Below are 21,152 nucleotides of genomic sequence, written 5' to 3'. Positions count from 1 at the left end.
TCTACCTGCTGCACGGCCTTTAAGCCTCAGGTTCCGTGTCTGTAAAGGGGGGACCGGGAGTTCCCTGGTGGTCCAGTGATTAAGACTTGGTATTTTCACTGCTGTGGGCGCGGGGTTTGATTCCTGGTTGGGAAGCTAAAATCCTGCAAACTGTGTGGCATGACCAAAAACAAAACCCAAAAGAAGGGGAGGAACGGTGCTCCCCAGCCGAAGGATTAAATGACGATACATAAAAACGCTGAACAGAGCACTGGGCACGCGCGTGACCTGGAAATACTACTGTCAGACTGTCAGAGGACACGGAAGCTCAGAAAGGGGCACGGTCCACCGTGATCTGAAAAATTCAGGGGATGCCAGGAGCAGACACACGCGGGGGGACCCAGGTCTGTGGTGTCAGACAGGCACGGCCGGGAAAACTGGACGCCTTTATTTGCTACATTGACAGCGGCTCTGCCTGGGGCGGTGGCTGTCGTCTACATGGAATGTCCGGAGTGGGGGATGTGGATGGCCAACGTCTCCCTGGGGGGAGGCGGGAAGGTGCGGCCTCGGGGGGAGTGGCGGAGGGGGTCTGGGGTCCGGCAGAGGCTCAGAGGCAGCGGGTCCAGTGTGCAGGGCGCGGGCTGGCGGGCGGCTCTACCGGATGCGGCCAGCAGGGGGCGCTGCCTCACGGCCCGGCTGGCGGCGCTGCCTCACGGGCCCGGCAGGGGGCGCTACCTCACGGGCCCGGGGGGCGGCGGCCACGGCCGCTCCGCCAGCTCCCGCTCCAGCTGCTTGAAGCGCTTCTTGGAGGCCCGTTTGGGCCGGAGCTGCCGCAGGCAACCCGGGAGGTACTGGTCCAGCAGGCTCTGCGGGGACAGGGCGAGGCGGGGGCAGCTGAGGCCGAGTCCCCCCCAGAGCCCCCCCAGCCCCAGCCCGGGCCGGGCCGCACCTCCAGCATGAAGGCCGCCACGACGTTGAAGGCAACCAAGCCCAGCAGCAGCAGCTTGAAGGGGGTGCTGGTGATGCTCTTCAGCGTCAGCGGCCCCTGCAGGGGCCCAGGGGCCAGGACGAGGCCCACCAGAACGGAGCCCAAGAGCACCAGGGCCACCAGGAAGGGCACTGGGTGAGGGGGGAGCCCGTCAGGTAAAGGGGCCCTGAGGGCACCAGCCCTCCAGCCCGTCGTCCAGCGCGCCCCCGCCCAGCACATCCCCCAGCGCAGCACCATTGGTATACAGAGGCCGGCGGAAGGGTGCTCCCTTGGACACAGCGGCCGCCAGGATGAGGTACTGGAAGCTGGACAGGGAGAAGACCACCGTGTTCTCGTAGTTGGGCAGGTTGTCCGGTGCGGGCACGGTCCCGTTCAGAGGCACGAACCTGGGGGCACAGGGCCCAGGGTCAGGGAACCAGGGGAGGGGGACGGGACATGGGGGGATGCGGACCGGCTCCCGCTACTCACCAGGGCTGGGCCACCGTCATGAAGTAGCCCCCCAGCTGCACGCCGGCCACCAGGGCCACCTGCAGCAGCAGGCTGCCGAGCACCAGCCCGCTCAGCAGGGACCCGGGCGGCCGCGCCCGCCCCAGCACCCGTGCCGGCCCTGTGCGGCTCATGAGCACGGCCACCGTGGCGGTGATGACCAGGTCCACGGCCAGGAACTGCAGGTCGCCCAGGTTGGTGTTGACCTGCCGGCGGAGAGGGGGCAGGACAGCTTCCAGTCTGCCGGGAGGACCCGCCCTGCCCTGAAAAGCCCTGCTGCGGGAGGTATCCTGGTGCCCCGCCTCTCCGCAGCCCCTCGCGGGTCTGGGAACTCCTAGTCTGACGGAGCGGACACTCCCCTGCCTCTCTGCAGCCCCTGGCGAGTCTGGGGAAGGCATGCCCGCTGACCTGGGTGGCCTCATTCTGATGGGAGCGCCCAGCCTGAAGGAGGTCCTAGAGGACTCACAGCTCCTGCCCTCCGCCCTCCCCAGGCTGCAGGTGGACACGGGGCAGAAGCCAGCGCAAGGCCTCCGCCGCCCGTGGCGTCACCTGCTTCCGGGGGGTGCTCAGCGTGTGCTCCCAGAGAGAGGGGGCGATGCCCGCTGGCAGGATGCAGGGGGCACAACTGAGGTCCGGGTCAGGGCACGTGGGGAAAGGTCGCTCCGTGGGAGAGAGGCCACCGCCTCCTTCACCCCAGCCTGAGCTCTGCCTCGGTCTCCCAGCAGGTGGATGCTCCCAGGGGATGGGGGGGAAACACGAGCCCAGGACAGCTGCTCTGGTTTCTGAGGACCTACTGTGCACCAGGGGCTCAGCACTTTCACCATCTCAGACAATCCTCGCTGCTGAGACCCACAGTGCCCAAGCCACGCGGCTGGAGCAGGATCTGCAGCCACGCCGACTACCAGAACCTGCCAACTACTAGAACCTGCCGACTCCTCGCCCCTCGGCCAAGGGCCCAGGAGACGCTCACCGTGTAGAGGATCAGCACAGAGATGAACTGGGTCAGGCTGTACAGGGCCATGTACTTGAAGACGCTGAACGATGTGTCCAGGGAACAACGGCCTTCCCTGGGGAGCGAGCATGGGTGTTCGGGGTCCAGGCCCCACCCAGCCCCTCCCAGCCCCCGCCGGCGCCCGGCCTGCCTTACCTGATGACCATGGGCACACACTCGATGCTGGCCACGCTGGAGGTGAAGGGAGAGACCACCGAGGCCTCGGCCTGGGAGAGCGAGATGCCCACATCCGCTGCCTTCAGGGCCCCGCAGTCATTGGCGCCATCCCCGCACATGCCCACACAGTACCTGGTGGGGACGGGAGGGTGGGCGGCCCGACTCCCCCGCCGGCTCTGGGCCCACAGGGGCCTCTGCGGCTGGGACACCACCCCCCGCCCCGGGAGCTTGCAGGCAGAGCGGGGGCTGGCTGCACCCCCTGCCCGCAGGGTGCCTGGGAAATGCTCGGGAAACGGTGCGCTGTGCGCTCAGTGAACAGGTGCAGTTACGGCCGTGGGGTCTGAATCCATGCACGCGGAGGGCGGAGAGTACTTGGCCACTTTACATACGGGTCTTGAGCACCTGTGGCTTTCGGTATCTGCAGGGACTCTCAGAATCAGTCCCCCACAGATACCAAGGGCTGGGGTGCCTGTTAGCAGGACAGACCCAGGGGTGCCCGTGGAGTTCTCCAAGCTGAGGGCTCCCTAATGCCCAGGGTGGGAGCAGGGACACGTGGGCCAGCCGCCCCCTTCGGCCCACCCGCAGGCACTCACTGGAGCTTCTGCAGTTCACACACCAGCTCTGTCTTCTGCTCGGGCACCATGCGGGCAAAGATGGTGCCCTGGACCAACACCTGGGGGCACAGGGAGGAGGGAGGGGCTGAGGCGGCCCCAAGGAGGCAGCGGAACACGGCAGGGGTGGGGTGACCGGGGGACCCCGGGGGGCCTACCTTGGGCAGCAGCTTGGGGAAGTGCTTCACAAGGACACTGAAGCTGGACCCGCTGAGGGCCAGGTGGCTGGACCGGGGGTCTGGCTCCATGGTGTAGCTGGCAGCCAGGTCAGGACCCTGGGGGCCCGGGAAGGTCAGCTCAGCGCCCCCTGCGCCCCTTGAGAGCTAGGGCCTGGAGCAGGTGACATGGGGGTGGCGGCGTGGGGGGCTGTGGCTGGAACTCGGGGTCAGCCTCACCTGGGCCCCGTTCGTGGCTGCGAAGGACTCCACTGGCTGGAGCTGAAGGGAGGCAGGCTGGCCCTGCTCGGGGGGCGCAGCATGGACGATAACCAGGCGCTCCCGGGGGCCCACCATGCCGCAGCCCTGGGCCACGGTGACCGCCGTCTGCAGGTTGTCCCCTGGGGGTGCGGGGCAGGGTCAGGGTCTGGCCGCCGTTGGGGGGCCGTCCTAACCCTGACATGTGTATAGCTGGGAAAACTGAGGCTGGATGGACTCCGTCCGCTACGATCGGCTGAGCGAGCTCAGGCAGGGCACCAAGGTCTCTGAACCTGGGTCTCCTCATCTATAAGACTGTGTCAAAGGTCCTAGGAGAGGGCTTCCCCAGTGGTCCAGTGGATAAGAATCTGCCTCCCAATGCAGGGTCGCGGGTTTGATCCTTTGTCCGGGAAGGTTGCACACGCTATAGGGCAACCAAGCCCAGGCACCACGGCCACAGAAGCCCGTGCTCTGGGGCCTGCCAGCTGCGACCGCTGAGCCCAGCGCTGCCACCACTGAAGCTCGGGCACCCAGAGCGTGTGCTCTGCAGAGAAGCCACGGGAGCCCGCACACCGCAGAGACAGCAGCCCTGCTTGCTGCAGCCAGAGACAGCCTGAACCTGAGACCCGGAAACAACGCGCAGCCAGGAAGGGAACCAGCTCACGTTTAGAAGTGGGCTAAGGAGAGGCGGGGCCTGGGGTCAGTCCCACATGCACTGTGTGATGCTGTGGGCTCTGCTAGGAAGAGTGTGTGTGTGTGTCTGTGTACATGTGTGTCTCTGTGTGTACGTGTGTGTACATGTTTGTGTGTGTGGAGGCGCGGGAGGACAAGGAAAGGACTCAAACCTATTGAGCCCTACCATGCGTGTGTGTGTACGTGTCTCTGTGTGTGTACGTGTCTGTGTACGTGTGTGTCTGTGTATGTGTGTGTATGTGTATCTGTGTGTTTTTCTCTGTGTGTTATGTGTGTACGTGTGTGTGTGTGTGTTTATGGGTGTGTATACATGTGTGTGCGTGTGTGTGTGCAGGGGTGGGAGGACCAGGGGAGGACACAAACCCACTGCGTCCTTCCGTGTCACCCTGGCTGGAGTCTTTCTTCCTTCCTCCGTGAAACGGGCCTTCGGGGCTGGCCTGCCCCTCCGCCCTCAGGGCTGCTCACCCAGCGGGTGGGCCCCAGGCTGTCACTCCTGCCCAGCCTCGCCTCCCTCCTCTGTCAGTGGGGGTAACAACTACTGCTCAGAGTTGACGATACTTGAAACGTCTGAAGAGGACCAGACCAGGAGCAGGAGCCCAGCAGACGCCCCAGAGGGGATGCCGGCACCCTGCCCTCTCGGGGCCGCCCCGCCGGCAGTACCTACCTGTCACCATGACGGTGCGGATGTGGGTCTTGCGCAGAGCCTGGATGACGCCCGGCGTCTGCGGCTTCAGCAGGTTCCTCATGACCAGCAGCCCCAGGAGACTCAGCTCCTGCTCCACAGCGTCCCTGGGGGGCAGGCCCGGGTCAGAGGCCGCGGGCCACGCGCCTCCCCAGCCCCCGCAGGGCACCGGGCCTGGCTCCGCGAGCGCGAGGCGGGCGCTCGGTCCCCACCTGGGCAGTTGCTGGGCGGCTTCCAGGCTGGCCGTGACGGGCAGCGGCTTGCCGGCGAGGGCCACCACGCGGTAACCCGCGGCCGTGTAGCTCTGCAGCCTCAGGGCGAAGTCCACGGGCACTGCCGGGGGAGGGGGTGGATCAGGGGGCGGGGCCAGGGGGGCCCGCCGACCGGAACCCCGGGGGCCCCCTTCACCTGTGGCGGGGTCGCAGAGGCTGGCCACCAGCTCGGGAGAGCCCTTGACGCAGGCCTCAGGCTGGGCGGCGCCCGGCCAGGCCACCACCACACTCATGCGTTGCAGGGCCGACAGGAAGGGGAAGCGGCCGAGGATGCTGACGGGCGCCGGGGGCTCCTGCGGGACCGGAGGGCAGCTGAGGGCTGACCGGTGGGCTCCCAACACCCCACACCCCGCGGGCGCCCCCGCAACTCACCATGCCCTGCAGGTGGGGCTCCTGGAGCGGGGGTCTCATCACTGCCAAAACCTGGGTCCCAAATGTGGAGTCTGTAACTGGCCCCTCCTCCAGCACCTGGGAGGCAGGCAGAGGATGCAGGGATCAAGGGGCGCGGCAGCCAACCCTTGGCCCCGGGAAAGAGGCAGTAGGAGAGACTCGAGTTAGAAGCGTGGAGGACTTCCTTGATGGGAGGCCGGACGGAACAGACGTCACAAATGTGGGCTCTGGAGTGGGGAGGACCCGAGTTCAAACCCTGGCTTTACCATTTACAAGCTGGCTGGTGACTTTGGACACGTTACTCCAAATCTCCCCACTTCCTCCTGGTGAGGCAGCTTTTAAGCCCCCACTACGAGATGAGACCCCTGCAGCAGAGCGCTGGCATGGTGTTGGCACAGGCCGTGACCACTGTTGTTCTTGGTGGGGGTAAGAGAGAGACGCCCTGGGAGTCCCAAAAATGGAGATCGGGGGGCTCAGCCGAGGTGGGCTCACCCTCTGGCCCGGGTGCCCAGAGGCAGGGGGACAACCTGCTTGGGCTCCTCACCCAGCCAGTCGACTCCACCATCTTGAGGTCCATGGGGTCACCCACTGGGGTGTCCTGCAGCCGGCTGAGGGTGTGGCAGGTGGCCAGTGCCCGGAGCAGGGGCCCCATGGGCAGGCGGCGGGGCTCCGAGACCAGCGGCAGGAACTCCTGCCCCTTCAGGGGCACCACCCCCATCACGTCTAAGCCGTCCTCAGTGAGGGTACCCGTCTGCAAGGGGGCAAGAGGGCGGGTCAGTGGCAAGTCCTAGGTGAGTTTGGTCCTGTGGCGGTGGGTGCCCGCGTCCCTGGTTAGGGGGGCCCCTGGGAGCCCCAGGAGGCAGGGCTGGAGCCAGAAGAGGTATCTGTGCTTCCAGACCTTTGGTCAAGCAGGTCCCTCAGCCAGGATGCCCCACCAAGCCCCAGGGCTTCTCTGTCTGGCATCATTCCCTCCAGGGATACTACCCCGCCACTTGTCCACTGTGGCACCAAGAGGGCCTGGCTGTGCCGGGCTCCCAGGGAGATGAAGGAATGAATGAATGGATGAATGGGGTGAAAGGATTCCTGCATTTTCCGCACCGTGTTTCAGCGGCTCAGTTCCACACTGGCCCTTTCACGGGCCTGGGAGCTCTGCGATCTGACCACACTCCACTCTTTCAGTTTAAATAACACCCAGGGCTTCCCTGGGGGGTGCAGTGATAAGAACCCGCCTGCCAGCACGGGGATCCCAGGCTCGGGAAGGTCCTACATGACATGGGCCACTAAGCTCGTGCGGCAAAAGTACTGAAGCCGGTGTGCCCAGGAGCATGCGGTGCGGCAGGAGACGCCCCACGATGAAGCCTGGGCACCACAGCGAGAGAGCAGCCCGCTCACTGCAACAAGAGAGAGCACGCAGCCACAAGGACTCGTCTCAGCCAAAAAAACAACTGCGCAGATAATGTCCAGCCTGCTCACCAGGGCCCGCCAGCCTTTGATCAGTCAGGGCTCTGTGGGTCTCATCTCTTCACTGTTTCCCACAGTCTGTTCCTCCAAGGAGCCAGGAGCCACACGGCTTATCCCCTCCGCCGGGCCAGCCCCACTCTCATTGCGGTGGAAGCCACCCCTCAAAGATCACTGTGGGACTCAAAGAGCCTTGACTGCCCTCTCTCTCCAAGGGTGTCCCCCCGCTGCCTCCTCCCATGTACCCCATCTCTTCCTTCCTAGAGCCCATCGCCATCTGCAGCTCTCCATGGTCCTTGGTTCGCTCATCCTGGTGGTGGGCACATCTCTGAGGGGCTGACTGCTGGATCCCCTGTGGTACCCAGGGGCTTCCCAGGTGGCGCTAGTGGTAAAGAACCCACCTGCCAATGCAGGAGCCAGAAGAGACACAGGTTAAATCCCTGGGTCAGGAAGATCCCTTGGAGGAGGGAATGGTAACCCACTCCAGTATTGCCTGGAAAATCCCACGGACAGAGGAGCCTGGCGGGCTACGATCCGTGGGGTCGCACAGAGTCAGACATGACTGAAGCGACCTAGCACGCACGCTGGGTACCCAGCAGGCCCTCAGTGGTCTTCAAACAAATTAGGTGATATCGGACATTTTGCATTTCAGACCGTGAGCACGACACAGGTGGAGGGCACCTCTGAGTGTCTCCATCCCAGGACACAAGGCGGTTGCCGGTGCTCAGAGAAGGGCCCACGGGCCAGCAGTGGGGACAGCAGGCACTCGGTCAGCACTGCAGGGTGAGGGGTGTGTGGGTGTGTGCAGGGGGGCCTGGCCGTGACGTCGGCGTCCCCGCAGCACCTACCTTGTCGAAACACACCAGCCGGAGCTTGCCTGCCAGGTTGATGCGCGCCGGGTGGACGCAGAAGACGCCCTGGCTCTCCAGCCGGCTCTGGGCATAGAGCGCGCACATGGTCATGGCGGCCGGCAGGGCGGGCGGCACGGCCACCGTCACCACGTCCAGCGCCCGGATCACGATCTCGCCCAGGGGCACCTAGCGGGAGGCGCTGTCAGGGACTAGGGCCAGCCGGCGTGGGCCCTGGGCCCCCCCAGAACTCCCCCCCAGCCCCCAGGCTTACCTGGTTGCGGAGGAGGATAATGATGCTATAGACGGTGCCGAGCAGAGCTGGGGAGACAGGAGAGGCTCAGCGGGGCTGGGCCGGGGCTCAGGGCCCCCGAAGGGCAGGGTGCAGGGGGCCACTCACCCACGACCGAGAGGGCGGCCACGAACTTCATGCTGTGCTTGTAGAACTTGAAGCTGAGCGGCCGGGGGTGCAGGATGGAGCTCACCAGGCCCCCCTTGGCCGTGCAGAACCCTGGGAAGGGAAGCAGGGGTCAGGAGGGGTCACCCGGCCTGCCCCCACACCGCCCACAGCTCCGGGGTCAGCGATCGCCCAGCTGGGGACCCACAGCTCCTGCCCAGACTTCACAAGTTTACTCAACACGGAATCAGTAACACCAGCTACAAGCTGGGTGGTTTACTTCAAATCTAGATTCCAGCTTTGGCTGAAAAGAAGTCCAATCTGGTGACACTGGGTCCCCTTCCCACGCGGCAGTGGCCTCCTGGGGAGCACAGGGCTGCTCTCCCTCGGGGGCTCCTTCCTTCTCGCCAAGGTCCCGCCTGCTGCGCCCAGCCGGCCCGCCCAGCTCTGTGTCCCCTCTCCTCCGGCTGCTGACCCTGGCATTCCTGTTTGGCCCTCCGCCTCACACCTGTCTGCGTCACCACCGCCAGGACGTGGGGTCCCACAAAGGCCCGGGCCTGCAAGATGAGGGTCCCACAGAAAAGTGTGTGCCGCCGGTGGGCCTCCGGGAGGTAGGGCGCCGGGCCCTCGGGCAGGGCCGTCTTCAGCACTGGGATGCTCTCCCCTGGGGGGTACGTGGTGTGAGGCCCAGGCAGCGCCCCCACCGACCAGACCGAGCCCTAAGCAGAGAACTGTTACGGAAGCCCTGGGCCTCATTCAGCTCTTCTAACTGCGTGTGAGTCACTGCCCCCATTTTACAGAGAGGTACACTGAGGCCCAGAGCGCGCATTAGACCCAGGCACAGTGAGGCAGTCTCAGTCCAGGAAACGTCTCTCCAGGGAGCCGGGAAAAGCTGGGGCGCCAGGGTCGGGGGAAGGCACTGCTGTCTGTCCACTGGGATTACTTTGTAGCCAGCTGTGTTACTTTTATAACTCAAACCACCAGAGATTGACTCCAGCCCCAAGCCGGCTGCTGGTGAAGAGCAGCACGGCCTCCCCTGGGGTCTGTGGGGCGGGAAGGAGTGAGGTCAGGACGGTTACCTGAGAGCAAAGGGGAAAGAAAGCTCCAGCTAGGACCGTTCTGAAAGGCAGAGGAGCTTGGCGGCGGGGGTGGGGGCGGGCAGCGCCAGGGGCAGGGGCTAACCTGTCAGGGAGCTCTCGTTGACCACGCACTCGCCGGCCACCAGGGCCGCGTCACAGGGCATCAGGCCGCCCTCCTGGGGCAGCACCAGGCAGTCTCCGGGCACCAGCTCGCTGGAGTCCACCCACTCCTCTGCGAGCAAACGGGGTCAGCAGGGGCCGGGGCGGGGCCGGTGGCCACTGGCTCCTCCCCTCCGCAGGCTCCTCCCCCCTCAGCCTCTCCCTTCCCCCAGCCTCCTCCCCTCCCCTCCCCAGGCCGCCCGCCTCCCGTGCTTCTTACCTCCCTCGGGCCTGCAGACGCACACCCGTACAGACAGCTGGACCATGTCCCTCAGGGTCTGGCTTTGCTGTGGGCAGGCGGACAGCAGGGCACGGGTGGGTGGAGGTCCCGGGACGCCCGCCCCGTCCCCGCCGCCCCGCCCACCCACCTTTCTGGTCCTGTAGACGGACAGGCAGATGGAGACTGCAGAGACGAGCAGGATGCACAGGGCGTACCAGTAGTAGTGGTCGGCCAGCCACAGCGCGATGCTGAAGGCCTGGAACCCATAGTAGGGGTTCAGTGCCTGGGGGGGCGGGGAGGCAGCGTCAGGGCCCAGGGCCCCCGGGGGGGACCAGCCCCGGAGCGGAGGGACCGACGGCTCCAAGGACGGAAGCCAGGCCCGTCTCCTGGTCGGTCCCACCCCGAGTCCCTTGGCCCCGCTCTCTGCTCTAAGGGGACACAGGTCTCCAGGCCAGGCCCCCGCCACGCACACCGTCCGCCTGTCACACGAGGGTGAGGGCAGCCCCGCAGGCTGCCGCCGCCAGCTCCACCGTGCCGCGGGGGCGCCGGGGCGCGGAGGGCTCAGTCTCTGCCTGACGCCCCACGCTGCGCGCGGCCGACGGCCCGCACCAGGCCGGGCTCCGGGCCTCCCCTCTGTCTCGCCGGCTTCCGCCCCAGCTCAAGGGCTGTGTCAGCCCATACTCTCGGTGTGTCCGGCACTGGCTTCCCTTTGTCCCCGTGTGACCCTGGCCATGTCTTCCCCCCTCTGAAGCTCTGGCTCCTCGCGTATGAAATGCGTCCCTGCCGCGAGGCTGCTGGAGCAGGAAGGTGGGCAATGCCCGCAAGGACCCAGGCGCTGGAGCCCAGCTCTCAGTGAAGCGGGAGCCCTGGCCGTGTGGGGTGTCTCGTCCTCAGCCCAGCCCTGACCAGAACTTCCCATCCCTCTCCCTGAGCCGACCAGGGCAGGATCTGAGTCATCTCCACTGCGGAGAAGAGGGCGACAGGCAGGGCCTGCCTGTTAAGGGGCCCAGAGAGGGCAGGTCCCCGGTCCAGGTCACACAGGGCCAGAGCTGGGGCGAGGCCGGGACAGCCCTACCTCGTCCACCAGCAGTTGGGGATAGGACTTGACCGGGACGCTGATCACGTTGGGGCCGTAGACGGCCTTCCTGTAAGAGAGTGACAGAGCCGTCGGGTGCGGGGTGGGCAGCGGCAGCTGGACCCTCCGGCAGGGATGGAGCACCCCACTTCACAGCCAGGGAGACCGAGGCCAGGGAAGGCAGGAGACTGGCAGCAGGCTACGCCCCGGGGCGCAAGACAGAGGCCCGGCCCTCAGGCAGCCCCCACCTCACAGTGCGGTCCTGCAGGCCAAGGCCAGCGCTGGCGCGGCGGAGGTCATCACAGGTGTGGCTGCGGTCCAGCAGGCTGTGGGAGCAGAGAGGGGCTTGAGCGGGCGGCAGGGGCTGAGTTCTGTTCCCCCCTCCTGGCCCACCTCTGCCACCCCAGCCCCCGGGAGAAAGCACATCCCCCACTAACTCTGAGCCTGAAAGAAGTGAACGTGTCAGTCGCTCAGTCGTGTCCGACTCTTTGCCACCTCGTGGATGGCAGTCTGCCAGGCTCCTCTATCCAAGAATACTGGAGTGGGTTGCCATGCCCTCCTTCAGGGGATCTTCCCGACCCAGGGATCGAACCCAGGTGTCCTGCATTGCAGTCAGATTCTTTACTGTCTGAGCCACTACGGAAGCCCTAACTTTCCCCTTTTGTTCCTCTGATTGGGCCTCAAACCCTGTCACCCAAGAAAAACAATGAGATGACGAGAAGACTCAGCAGGGACAGCAGCTGCTGTTGTTGAGTGGCATCAGCGCCATGATTACTTACTGACACCAACGCCAGAATGAGCGGAAAACAACACGCTGCGTAACGTTTGCAGCATTGTTACCAGTCCTGCGTTAACAGGTTGTGTCTGCCGCTCTGATTTTGAAATACATATGTATATAGATAAAGTTGGCATAAGTTTTGTTAAAGCAACTATATTAAAAAAAGATGCCGCCTTAGATAGGTCACTTAGCCTCTCTGGCCTCAGATGTTCACGTGCAGGATGGCACCACCTCCCGGGGCTGCGGGTGGGGTCAATGGGGTAAGTTCTGCACAGTGTTCAGACGGCTCCTGGCACCGACTGAGTCACAAACACCTCAGTGACTCCTGTTCTGCTCTTGCAGCGGAGGCTCCTGGGGCATCCGCACGCCTGCTGGGCTGCGCTGCCTTTTACCAACCACCTATCGTCACTTCACGGCTCCTCCCAGCTGCATGAGCACGCTCTGCCCAGGACCCAGGAAGGCTGGAATTGTGCCCAATTTAGCGGACTCCGCGACCAGTAATGGCCGAGAGAGTACAGGTATGGCCCCCTGGTTTGTTCCTTGGGTGAGGGCACCCCCAGGCGTGTGCGCCTCACTGGCTCAAAGGGGCCCCCGAGGCCTGCTCCCCGGGTGCCCAGGATGAGCCCCTCTGCTGCCTTCTCCCTGCCTCCTGACCCCGGTGTCTCCTAGCATCACCTTCCAGCCTCCCTGCACCTGAATCCTGCCTTGGGGTCTGCTTCTTGGGGCTCAAACTAAGACATAAAGTGAGCTCATGTTTCTCAAGCCCTTAGTAGGTGGCAGAGCAGCTACAAGACCCCGCTCTGTGCCAGGAGGTCAGGGTCCAGGGCGGGCAGTCTGCTCATGGCGCTGCCAACACGGGCCGGGTGCTGGGCCAAGCCTTGTGCCCCAAGCGTGTGCTTTACATTCCAAACAGCGCTAGGATGGGGCTTCCTTGGTGGCCCATAGGTTGAGGGCCCTCCTGTCGACGCAGAGGACACAGGTTCGAGCCCTGGTCATGGAAGACCCCACGTGCCCTGGGGCAACCAGGCCCCTGCTCCCCAACAAGAGAAGGTGCCGCCCTAAGGAGCCTGTGCGCCCCAACTAGAAAACAGCGCCCCCAGCGGCGAAGACGCAGCACAGCCTGAAATAAACAACCTCAGAAAAACTCAGGCCAGGATCCCCTTCACGACTTATTTACAAACAGAAACCTTGAGGCCCTAACAGGCTCCGTGACCTTCCCGGGGTTACAGGGGGCCGAGGCCCGGAGCTGAGAGCGGAGTCCACCCTGGGCTGCCCCCCGCCACCCCCTCTGCCCGGCCCAGCGCCACCGCGGTGCCCACCTGACTTGGCGGAAGGCCTGTTGGGTCTCCATCCAGACGTAGCGCTGCCCCCGGAAGACGTAGTAGCGCAGCCTCCGCTGGAGGGGGCACAGAGAGGGGTGTGCACGTGGGGGGCGGCCCCAGGAGGGTGTGCGCGTGGGGGTGGCGGACAGGGGCCTGGGCTGAGGCGTGTGCCTGGGGGGCGGGCGGCAGGCAGGGGCCCCGGGAGAGGGGTGGGAATGAAAGAGGTGATCCACCAGGGACTCCCTGGGGCTCCAATGGCTGAGACCCCTCGCTCTCAACGCAGGAGCTGGGATTCCATCCCTGGTCAGGCAACTACGAAGAGAGCCTACGTGCTGCAACTAAGGGCCAGCGCAGCCAATAATTAATTTTTAAAAATGAATAAAAAATAAACTAATTAATTCAAAATAAAAAAGGTGATCAGCCAGTATCCTGGCCTCTTAGGAGAACCAGAGGTGCACGGAGCACAGTGGAGGCCAGCTCTAATCGCAGAGGGTGTGAAACTGGGCCTCGGGACGGGCAGGGCGTGTCTGGAGCCCAGCCGTCCACGTACCCGCTCTTCGGGCCTGTGGAGCTGCGCGGTGTCCTTCCAGGCGTCCTCCGGCTCTGCCCCCACAGCCGCCCCGCTCCGGCCGTCCTCTGCCCGCGTCTGTGGGGGCGGCTGCAGGCTGCGGAGGGGCTGGGGTTACTGTGGACCCCGGGCCGGCCCAGCACCCGCCTGTCCCCAGTCACCGCGCCCCCTGGGACAGGAGGCCCGGGTCGGCGCCTTCGCGGGAGGAGAGCGGGAGCAGGGCTCCTGGGAACGGAGACGCGGCTGCCTCACCCGTCCGCGCTGACGGCCTCCGTCTGCACTTGGACCGTACAGAGCTGCCACGAACTATCCTGGAACACGGAGGCGTGGACTTGGTCCGGAAGCGATCCTTCCCCTCCCCGGCCCCACCCCATGGCCAGGTGGTCCCCGCTGGAGGAGGCAGGGATCAAGGATGCGCGGGACCTCCTGGGAACCACCCGCCCCGCCCCGTCTGCCCACTGCTCAGATGGGAAGGCTGAGGTCTAGGGAGGAGACGTGCCCGTGTCAGGCCCCACAGAATGTCAGCAGCCAGGCTGGGCCGGGAACCCAGGCGTCCTGCGCCCCCAAGCCCGACGCACTGCCACCCCTCCTGCTCCAGGCTCGCCCCGCCCGCACCTGCTCACCTCTCTGTCTCTTGTTTCGACGACGAGTGTTTCGGCTCGGGCCAGGGTGCAGGGCCGCAGCCGCAGCCGCACCCCCCACAGGGGCTTCCACCGGAACAGCAGCAAGGGGAGCCCCGCCAGCATCCAGACCACGGCGTGATAGCCGAGGGCTCTCCATGGGCTGCCACAGTAGCCGCTGAGCCTCTGCAGGCGGGACAAGGCCAGGGCAGCTGGGCGGGCTGGTCCACCCCCACTCGGAGCTCGCCGCCCCTCCCTGTCCACGTGCACGCGTGTTCAGTCACATCCGACTCTCTGAGACCCCCCAGGTCACGACTGCAGCCCGCTAGGCTCCTCTGTCCGTGGGACTTCCCAGGCAGGAACACTGGAGCGGGCTGCCAAGTTCCTTTCCGGGGGATCTTCCCGACCCAGGGATCGAACCCACGCCTCCCGCGTCTCCCGCCTCGGCAGGCGGGCTCTTAACCACTGCGCTGGGGACCCTCCCCGCCCCGCCCCCCTCCACGTACCACGGATGAAACTGAGGAGCTGAGGGGATCTGTAGATGTCTCGATCGTCAGGGTCCCATAGCCGGCGGGCGTGCTGCCCACGAGCGGGCTGCTGTCTGTGGGCAGAAGGGGAAGCGTCCTTGGTGGGGGGCTTGGCCTCCTTCCTTAAACACGACTGAAGCTGATACACCTGGTAAGTCGGGTCCTCCTGGCCCTGTTCCCTGTGTCCTGCTGGCTCTCGCTCACAGCTCCTTGTTTCCTTGAGCGCCTGGTGATTTCTGACTGGCTGTGGCCCAGAGTCGGGGTCCAGGGCCCGCCCGGCTTCGCCAGCACCCACACACCCAGCTGCTGCCTTCCTGGGAGCTCTGTGCCCCACTTTCCACCTGGTCTCCACCCCAAGGGCAGGGACAGGGCTCTTCATCCTTGATTAACCTTCCAGCCCAGCACAGGCCTGGCCGTGAGGAGACGCTGAGAATCCGGACCAATAAAACATAAAGGCAGCCTCACTGTGGAGGTGAATTGAGGGGGGAGGAAGGAAGAACCCCATCACTGGGGGTGGGCTGGAGGTGGGAATGAGCTGAGCAAGCCCCCAGGGCTGGAGGAGAGACGCTACCACGTGGGAGGAACAGCAGGCAGCTTCCTTCTGTGAGGAAGGGGCCCATTTTAAAGATGGGTAAACTGAGGCTCATGGAAGCACGGTGGGCATTTCTACTGCAGAACTCATTCTTTTTCTCCTGCTTCTACTACTGTAGAGCTACATTCCTAGCAGAGCAGGCAGACAGGGGGCGATCTGGGGCCCTGGTGGGGGGGCAGGACTCACGGCTCCCAGCCTCTGCCAGGGTTTCTCCAACTGTGGTCCCCAGACATCTCACAGAAGCTAAGACATGACAATGCCCGAGCCCCTCCCAGACCTGCGGGCACAAAGGTGGTGGTGCTGGGCAGCCGCAAGTTTCCCAGGAAGAGCTCGCTGCGGGGTGGGGGGGGGGGGAAGCCGGGCAGGTGGGGAGCAGCCTGCTGAGTTTCTGGGCTCCCTTCCCCGCCTCCCCAGACAGAGCCCTGCGGAGGCCTGAGCCAAAGGTCCCACCTAACAAACCCAAGGTGTCCCAGGCAGCTGACCCTGTAGCAACCTCCAGCCCCTCAGGGGTTCTGGCCCCAAACACTCGGGTTCCTGCAGCTGCTCCAACCCCCGAGGCAGACAGGAGGGTCAGCGCTTCCCAAGGACCCACAACGTGTGGGCTCTGCTCCCGGTCCTTCTTACGTGGGTAACACAGTGACCCTGCCACGTGAGCACAGTAACTACCCCCTTTTTACAGAAGAAAGTTAGGCTCAGAGAGGTTAGGTAGGATTTTAAAGCCTATCAGATCAGACCAGACAGTCTGTTCTCTCTTCTCCCAGCCCCCACGCCTCCACCTAAGGACGGTGATAATAATTAGCGCGGTAAGGGTCAGAGTCAGCACCGCCAACGTCCATTACGCACCTCCTGGGTGACAAGAGTGGCTCGAACCTGCCACAGGAATGAGCTCCTTTCATTCCCCAGCAACACGATGAGCTGCTTATCTTTCCTATCTGTACAAACGGGGGAACTGAGGCTGAGTCACAAAGGCCCCCAAGCAAACGGTGGAGCCAGGAAGTCACGACCCAGATCCTGTGTTCTGGGGGCCAGTGGGCACCATCGGAGAGCAGGGCACACGCCTGGACCGCCTGAAGCCTCTCTCAACAGGACGACCCAAAACCCACACGCAGCCAGGCTCCACCACGGCCAAGCCACCCGGCCACTGGGCGGCTCAGAAAGCTATGGAGCAGCCACCAGCTCCAGCAAGGGCCTAGTCTCTAGGGAAGAGAGAGAGAGAGAGAGAGAGAGAGAGAGAGAGCGAGAGCGCGCGCGCGCGCACGCCACACACACACACACACACACAGAGACACACACAGAGACACACACAGACACATACACAGACATACAAAGACACACACACGCAGACACACACAGAGACACACACACACAGACACACACAGATGCAGACACACACACAGAGACACACAGATACAGACACACACATAGACACAGACACACACAGATATACACAGACACACACAGATATACACAGACACACACACAGAGACACACACAGACACAGACACACACAGATATACACAGACACACACAGATATACACAGACACACACACAGAGACACACACAGACACAGACACACACAGATATACACAGACACACACAGATATACACAGACACACACACAGAGACACACAGACACACACACAGACATACAAAGACACACACACACACAGACACACATACACAAAGACACGCAGAGACACAAAGCCTGAAGCTCTCAATCATCACACACACACACGAAGCCTGCAGCTCTCAATCACCTGGGCCTGGTCAGCCTCCCCTGGCTCACAGAGACCCCTGGGGGTGGTGCCTTTTGCTTTCCGGCCCCGGGCCCAGCCCCGCTTCTGAGGGAGGTTGTCGGGGCGCCATTCCCTGCCCGTCCTGATGGCAGCGCACAGATGACAAAGGCCTGAGCCCCGCTCTCTGCACGCGTGCGGCCCTCCTCTCTGCTGTGGGTCTGTGTGCGTCTGTGGCTGCAGGTGGGGAGCAGGCGGCTTGCCCTGGGGCAGGACACCAGGTGCTCAGGACCCATCCAGCCTGGGCCCCTGACAGGCCCAGCCCTTTTCCTGTTCTCGCTTCAAAGACCACAGTCCCCGCTGGCCTTCCCACCAGAGCCCCCGCCAGCCCTGGAGACCTGCCTCCTGAGGGGGCAGAGTGGGTGGTCTCTCCCTTTTAGGGCTGACCGCGGGTATAAGGGGAAGAGCACCTTACGGGGGAATTCCCTGGCTGTCCAGGGGTTAGAACTCTGTGCTTCCTCTGCAGAGGGCACTGGTTCGATCCCTGGTCGGGGAACTAAGATCCCCTGCAAGCTACAAGGTCAAAAAAAAAAAAAAAACAACCCAAAACCACCACCACAAAGGGGGCTGACACAGGCCAGGCACATCAAGGGCTTGACACGCTTGGATTCACTCATTCCTCACCAGTGTCAAGTGGGGACTGCTTTTATCCCCATTTTACAGATTAAGAAACTGAGGCCCGGAGAGGTGGAGTAAGTCGCCCAAAGGCACACAGCCAGCGTGTGGTGGGATGTGATCCAGCGGGTGTGATTGTAGGGTCCCTGCTCTTAACCACAGCTCCATGCCTGCCATCGCTGCTGTCCCCATCGGTAACCGTGGTCCTGGTTCTTTCACAAGGGCCTCGGCCTCTCTGGCTTCCCCCTCCCCAGGATCGTAACCCTGAGGCAGCTGGCCCAGGGGATGTTTGAAGTTCCTGAAGCGTGGCCTGCAAGTTCCTGAAGCGTGGCCTGTGCAGGAGGGCGTCACCGGCTCCTCTGCCAAGGAGGTGTGGCTTCCGCCCTGACCCATTTCTTGGGCTCCCTTCCACGCTCCCATCGCCCCATCTGAAAACCCACAGCTGTGCGCTCAGCAGCAGCTCCCTGGCCTCCACGCCCCCAGGCCAGCGGCCGTGCTGGGGACAGGGCTGCAGCGTGGTGCCCACCAACTTGTCTCACAACTGGAAAGGGCATTATTCCAAGTCCTCTCTGCCCACTTCCTGCCTCCGCTGAGAGCAGCATGTCAGGCCTGCCCAGGCGTCACCCTCACCCGCTCCTGCTCACAGCACCTGGAACCTACTGAATGAACGAATGAGTGAGGGAAGGCTGCACACCTCACTGACATAACAGGGCAGGGAAGCAACGGGGCAAGGGTCACTGAGTCCCTCTTGCGCCCTGGGCCAGCTGGCAGGTGCCGAGGGACCAGCCTCTTCTTGACGGGCCCCGCTAGAGCCCACCTGGAGCTGCCCTCACCATCTCGCTTCCCCCAGGGTCTAACCAGTGTTCCCTCTGGAAACTTCCTTGTGTCTGTCACACGCCCATCACTTCTCCCAGTCAACCTGGGGAAGGAGGAAGGCAGCTTGAAGGAGGAAGTCACATCTATGAAACACTCTAGATTCCCAGCAAGGTCAAGCTCAGGGCCTGCTTTTGCAGAACACCTGTCAAAATACTCAGAAGGCTTTGTTTATATCTACTCGCATCTGAGGCTCCCCAGGGATGGCACAGGATAGTCAGGGAAGTGTCTGATCTCTTTCGGGACCGCTAGCTGCTTGAGATGAGAAGACTTTCACAAATGACAGCATTGCTCTTCTCGATAACAGCAGCCGATCTTCACAGGTAACCCTCTGACGGAGGGACTATCATCATCCCATTTTACAGTTGGGGAAGCTGAGGAACACAGCCTCAAGGTCCCTTGCCTAGGCTCATAGAGCTTGAAAGGGGAGAAGCTGGAAATGAGTGGGTCTGAATGAACACATTCCTCCCATTCACCCTCACAGCCACCTCTCAGATACTAAGGATTAGGATCCCCATTTCAATGAGGCTCAGAGAGGTTGATTAACATGTCCAAAGTCACACAGCTCTGAGTGGTCAAGACTAGACTTGAACCTAGTCTGATTCCACAGCCCCGGGGCAATGCCAAGAGCACTGCAGAGGAGCATCGCAGAGCCGAGGGACTGGAGTCAAAGCCGTTTGGGAACCTCTTGTTTCCTGCGGAAGCGCCGGTTTCCTGCTGATGACCCGGCGGAGGCCCAGGGCAGCCTCCTCCCTTGCCGCGCTTCTCCTGCAGCCCAAGAGCTCCTCTCCGGGGCCAGGCTGAGTCAGGGACAACCTGCCAGGAGCTCCCTGATCTATGGATCTGGAGTCCAAGAGCCACAGTCCCTCAGCCGGTCTGCATTCTAGAGTCGGGACTGGGGAAGTGAGGTGGGAGACAGAAGGGAGGGGCCTGAAGGGTCTGAAGCTGCAGAGAGGATGCTCGGGTGTTGGTGGCCCTTGGCTGAGAAATGAGCCCTCTCTAAACACCGGAGGTCTACTGGTCCCCTTCGCAGCAGACGGGATTTAAATTAGGTGGCCTCCACACACACGGCTTGGGACAGGTGATAGGGACGGTGTGGTCCCTGGACCAGGGCACTGAGGCTTCCTCTGGAGGCCTGGAGTGACATTTCTACCCCAGGGCACTCCAGTCCTGAGATTCAGGAACCCTTGGCTCCTCCAGCTCCATTCATTCATTCAGCCCAAAGGAACACCCGCTCAGAGGCCCGGACGCAGCGACCTCCATGCCTCTCCCATCTGACGCCGGTCTCCGCACTGGGAGGCCCGCGCCCTGGTTAACCCTCTGCACGGCGGTGCCGGGCGCTAAGCCGCCGGGGCTTTAGGAAGGAGCCACCCCGGGCTCCCGGCCTCTCTGGGATCTGGAGTCGGGGTGGGGGGGTGCCCGGCGCAGAGTTGTGGGGGGCGGGGGGGTGTCCGGGGGCCGATCCCGCGGTGGGGGTCTCTGAAAGGCAAGTGGACCGCGCCCGGGTCTCGTCTGCCCGGCGGCGCGCTCACCTGCGCTCATGGCGGCTCCTCGCGCTCATCGCCGGCACGGGCGTCGCGAGGCCCCGCGGTAGGGGCCGAGGCGGAAGGCCGAGGGCGCGGGGCGCGGCGGAGCCAGGCCGCCCGCAGCACCTGCAGGACCGGGAGGAGGGAGCAGCCTCCACGGTGCCGCAGTCGGGTCTGCGCCCCCCGAGCCCCGCCCCGCGCCCGCCAAGCCCCGCCCTCTGCGTCCGCGCGCCCCGCAGGCCGCCGGGACTTGTAGTCCGAGCCGGCCCCGCCGCGCGCCGGGCCTGGGCGCCCAGAGACAGGAGCGGGAGCCCTGGGGCAGAGGCGCACAGAGAGGGGAAGACGGAGACCCGACAGGACGACCCTCAGACGCATGAACACGGGCGCACTCAGAGATCTAGTCCTCAGATGCAAGCGCGAGTGCACAGCCCTGCCCTCCCGCCCAGATTCGCCTACAGGGTGTGACCCAGCTACACCAGGGCCCCCGGGGTAGCAGCACGGCCTTGTTACACAACCACCTCAGACACACACGTGGGTTCGCACACACAGGCTGGACTCCCAGGACCCAGACACAGCTCAGATTCACACACAGAGCTGATGCTTAGACACACAGGTCAGACCAGCCCGGCCCGCCCCCCATTAGGTACAAGGCACGCTGGTTCAAGCTGCGCCCCCTCTTCTAGGCTCTGTGACCCCGGCAAGCCACTGCGCCTGGGTCTCGTTTCTTTTCTTTTAAAAGCATAGTTACATTTTATTTATTTATTTATTTATTTGATGAGGACTATTTTTAAAATCTTTATTGAATTTGCTACAATATTGCTTCTGTTTTATGTTGCCTAGCTTCCCGACCAGGGGTGAAACACCCGCAGCCGCCCCCCCCTCCAAGTTGAAAGGTGAAGTCTTAACCGCTGGACCGCCACGGAAATCCCCCTGGGCATCATTTATTGGCCTTTAGGAGGATGACGACGTGAGCAATACCTGCTTGACACTGCTGTGAGGCTTACAAGAGGAAAAGCATG

The 21,152-nt window shown here is 63.6% G+C and overlaps 1 protein-coding gene across 2 annotated transcripts; it reads right to left on the bottom strand.

Annotated features, from left to right (window-relative positions):
* Positions 1-406: 406 nt before the first annotated feature.
* Positions 407-20,335, bottom strand: ATP13A2 (ATPase cation transporting 13A2). 2 transcript variants are annotated; one of them, XM_025278867.3, is made up of 29 exons: positions 20,140-20,335; positions 14,713-14,807; positions 14,210-14,392; positions 13,839-13,897; positions 13,569-13,683; positions 13,016-13,092; positions 11,167-11,244; positions 10,919-10,988; positions 9,992-10,126; positions 9,844-9,910; positions 9,568-9,696; positions 8,894-9,049; positions 8,389-8,499; positions 8,263-8,309; positions 7,989-8,177; positions 6,227-6,433; positions 5,665-5,760; positions 5,429-5,585; positions 5,233-5,353; positions 5,003-5,127; positions 3,628-3,788; positions 3,391-3,507; positions 3,215-3,294; positions 2,601-2,753; positions 2,424-2,520; positions 1,436-1,659; positions 1,202-1,353; positions 929-1,098; positions 407-845 (listed from the first exon to the last, which is right to left on the bottom strand). In XM_025278867.3, exons 1-29 carry the CDS (start codon positions 20,147-20,149, stop codon positions 711-713), a joined length of 3,516 nt encoding a protein of 1,171 aa, XP_025134652.2. In that variant the 5' UTR covers positions 20,150-20,335; the 3' UTR covers positions 407-710. The 2 variants fall into 2 exon arrangements, with proteins under 2 accessions (XP_025134652.2, XP_044794161.1); XM_044938226.2 differs by having other exon boundaries at positions 9,992-10,099.
* Positions 20,336-21,152: the final 817 nt, after the last annotated feature.

Source organism: Bubalus bubalis, chromosome 2, assembly GCF_019923935.1.
Source record: "Bubalus bubalis isolate 160015118507 breed Murrah chromosome 2, NDDB_SH_1, whole genome shotgun sequence".
Classification (NCBI taxonomy): domain Eukaryota; kingdom Metazoa; phylum Chordata; class Mammalia; order Artiodactyla; family Bovidae; genus Bubalus; species Bubalus bubalis.
This window is presented reverse-complemented; position numbering and strand designations above follow the sequence as displayed.

Coding starts and splice junctions, on each gene's coding strand:
- ATP13A2 (XM_025278867.3), bottom strand. Junction 2,754..3,214: donor TGTGAACTGCAGAAGCTCCA/GTGAGTGCCTGC, acceptor CGTCCCCACCAG/GTACTGTGTGGGCATGTGCG. Junction 846..928: donor TGGCGGCCTTCATGCTGGAG/GTGCGGCCCGGC, acceptor CTGTCCCCGCAG/AGCCTGCTGGACCAGTACCT.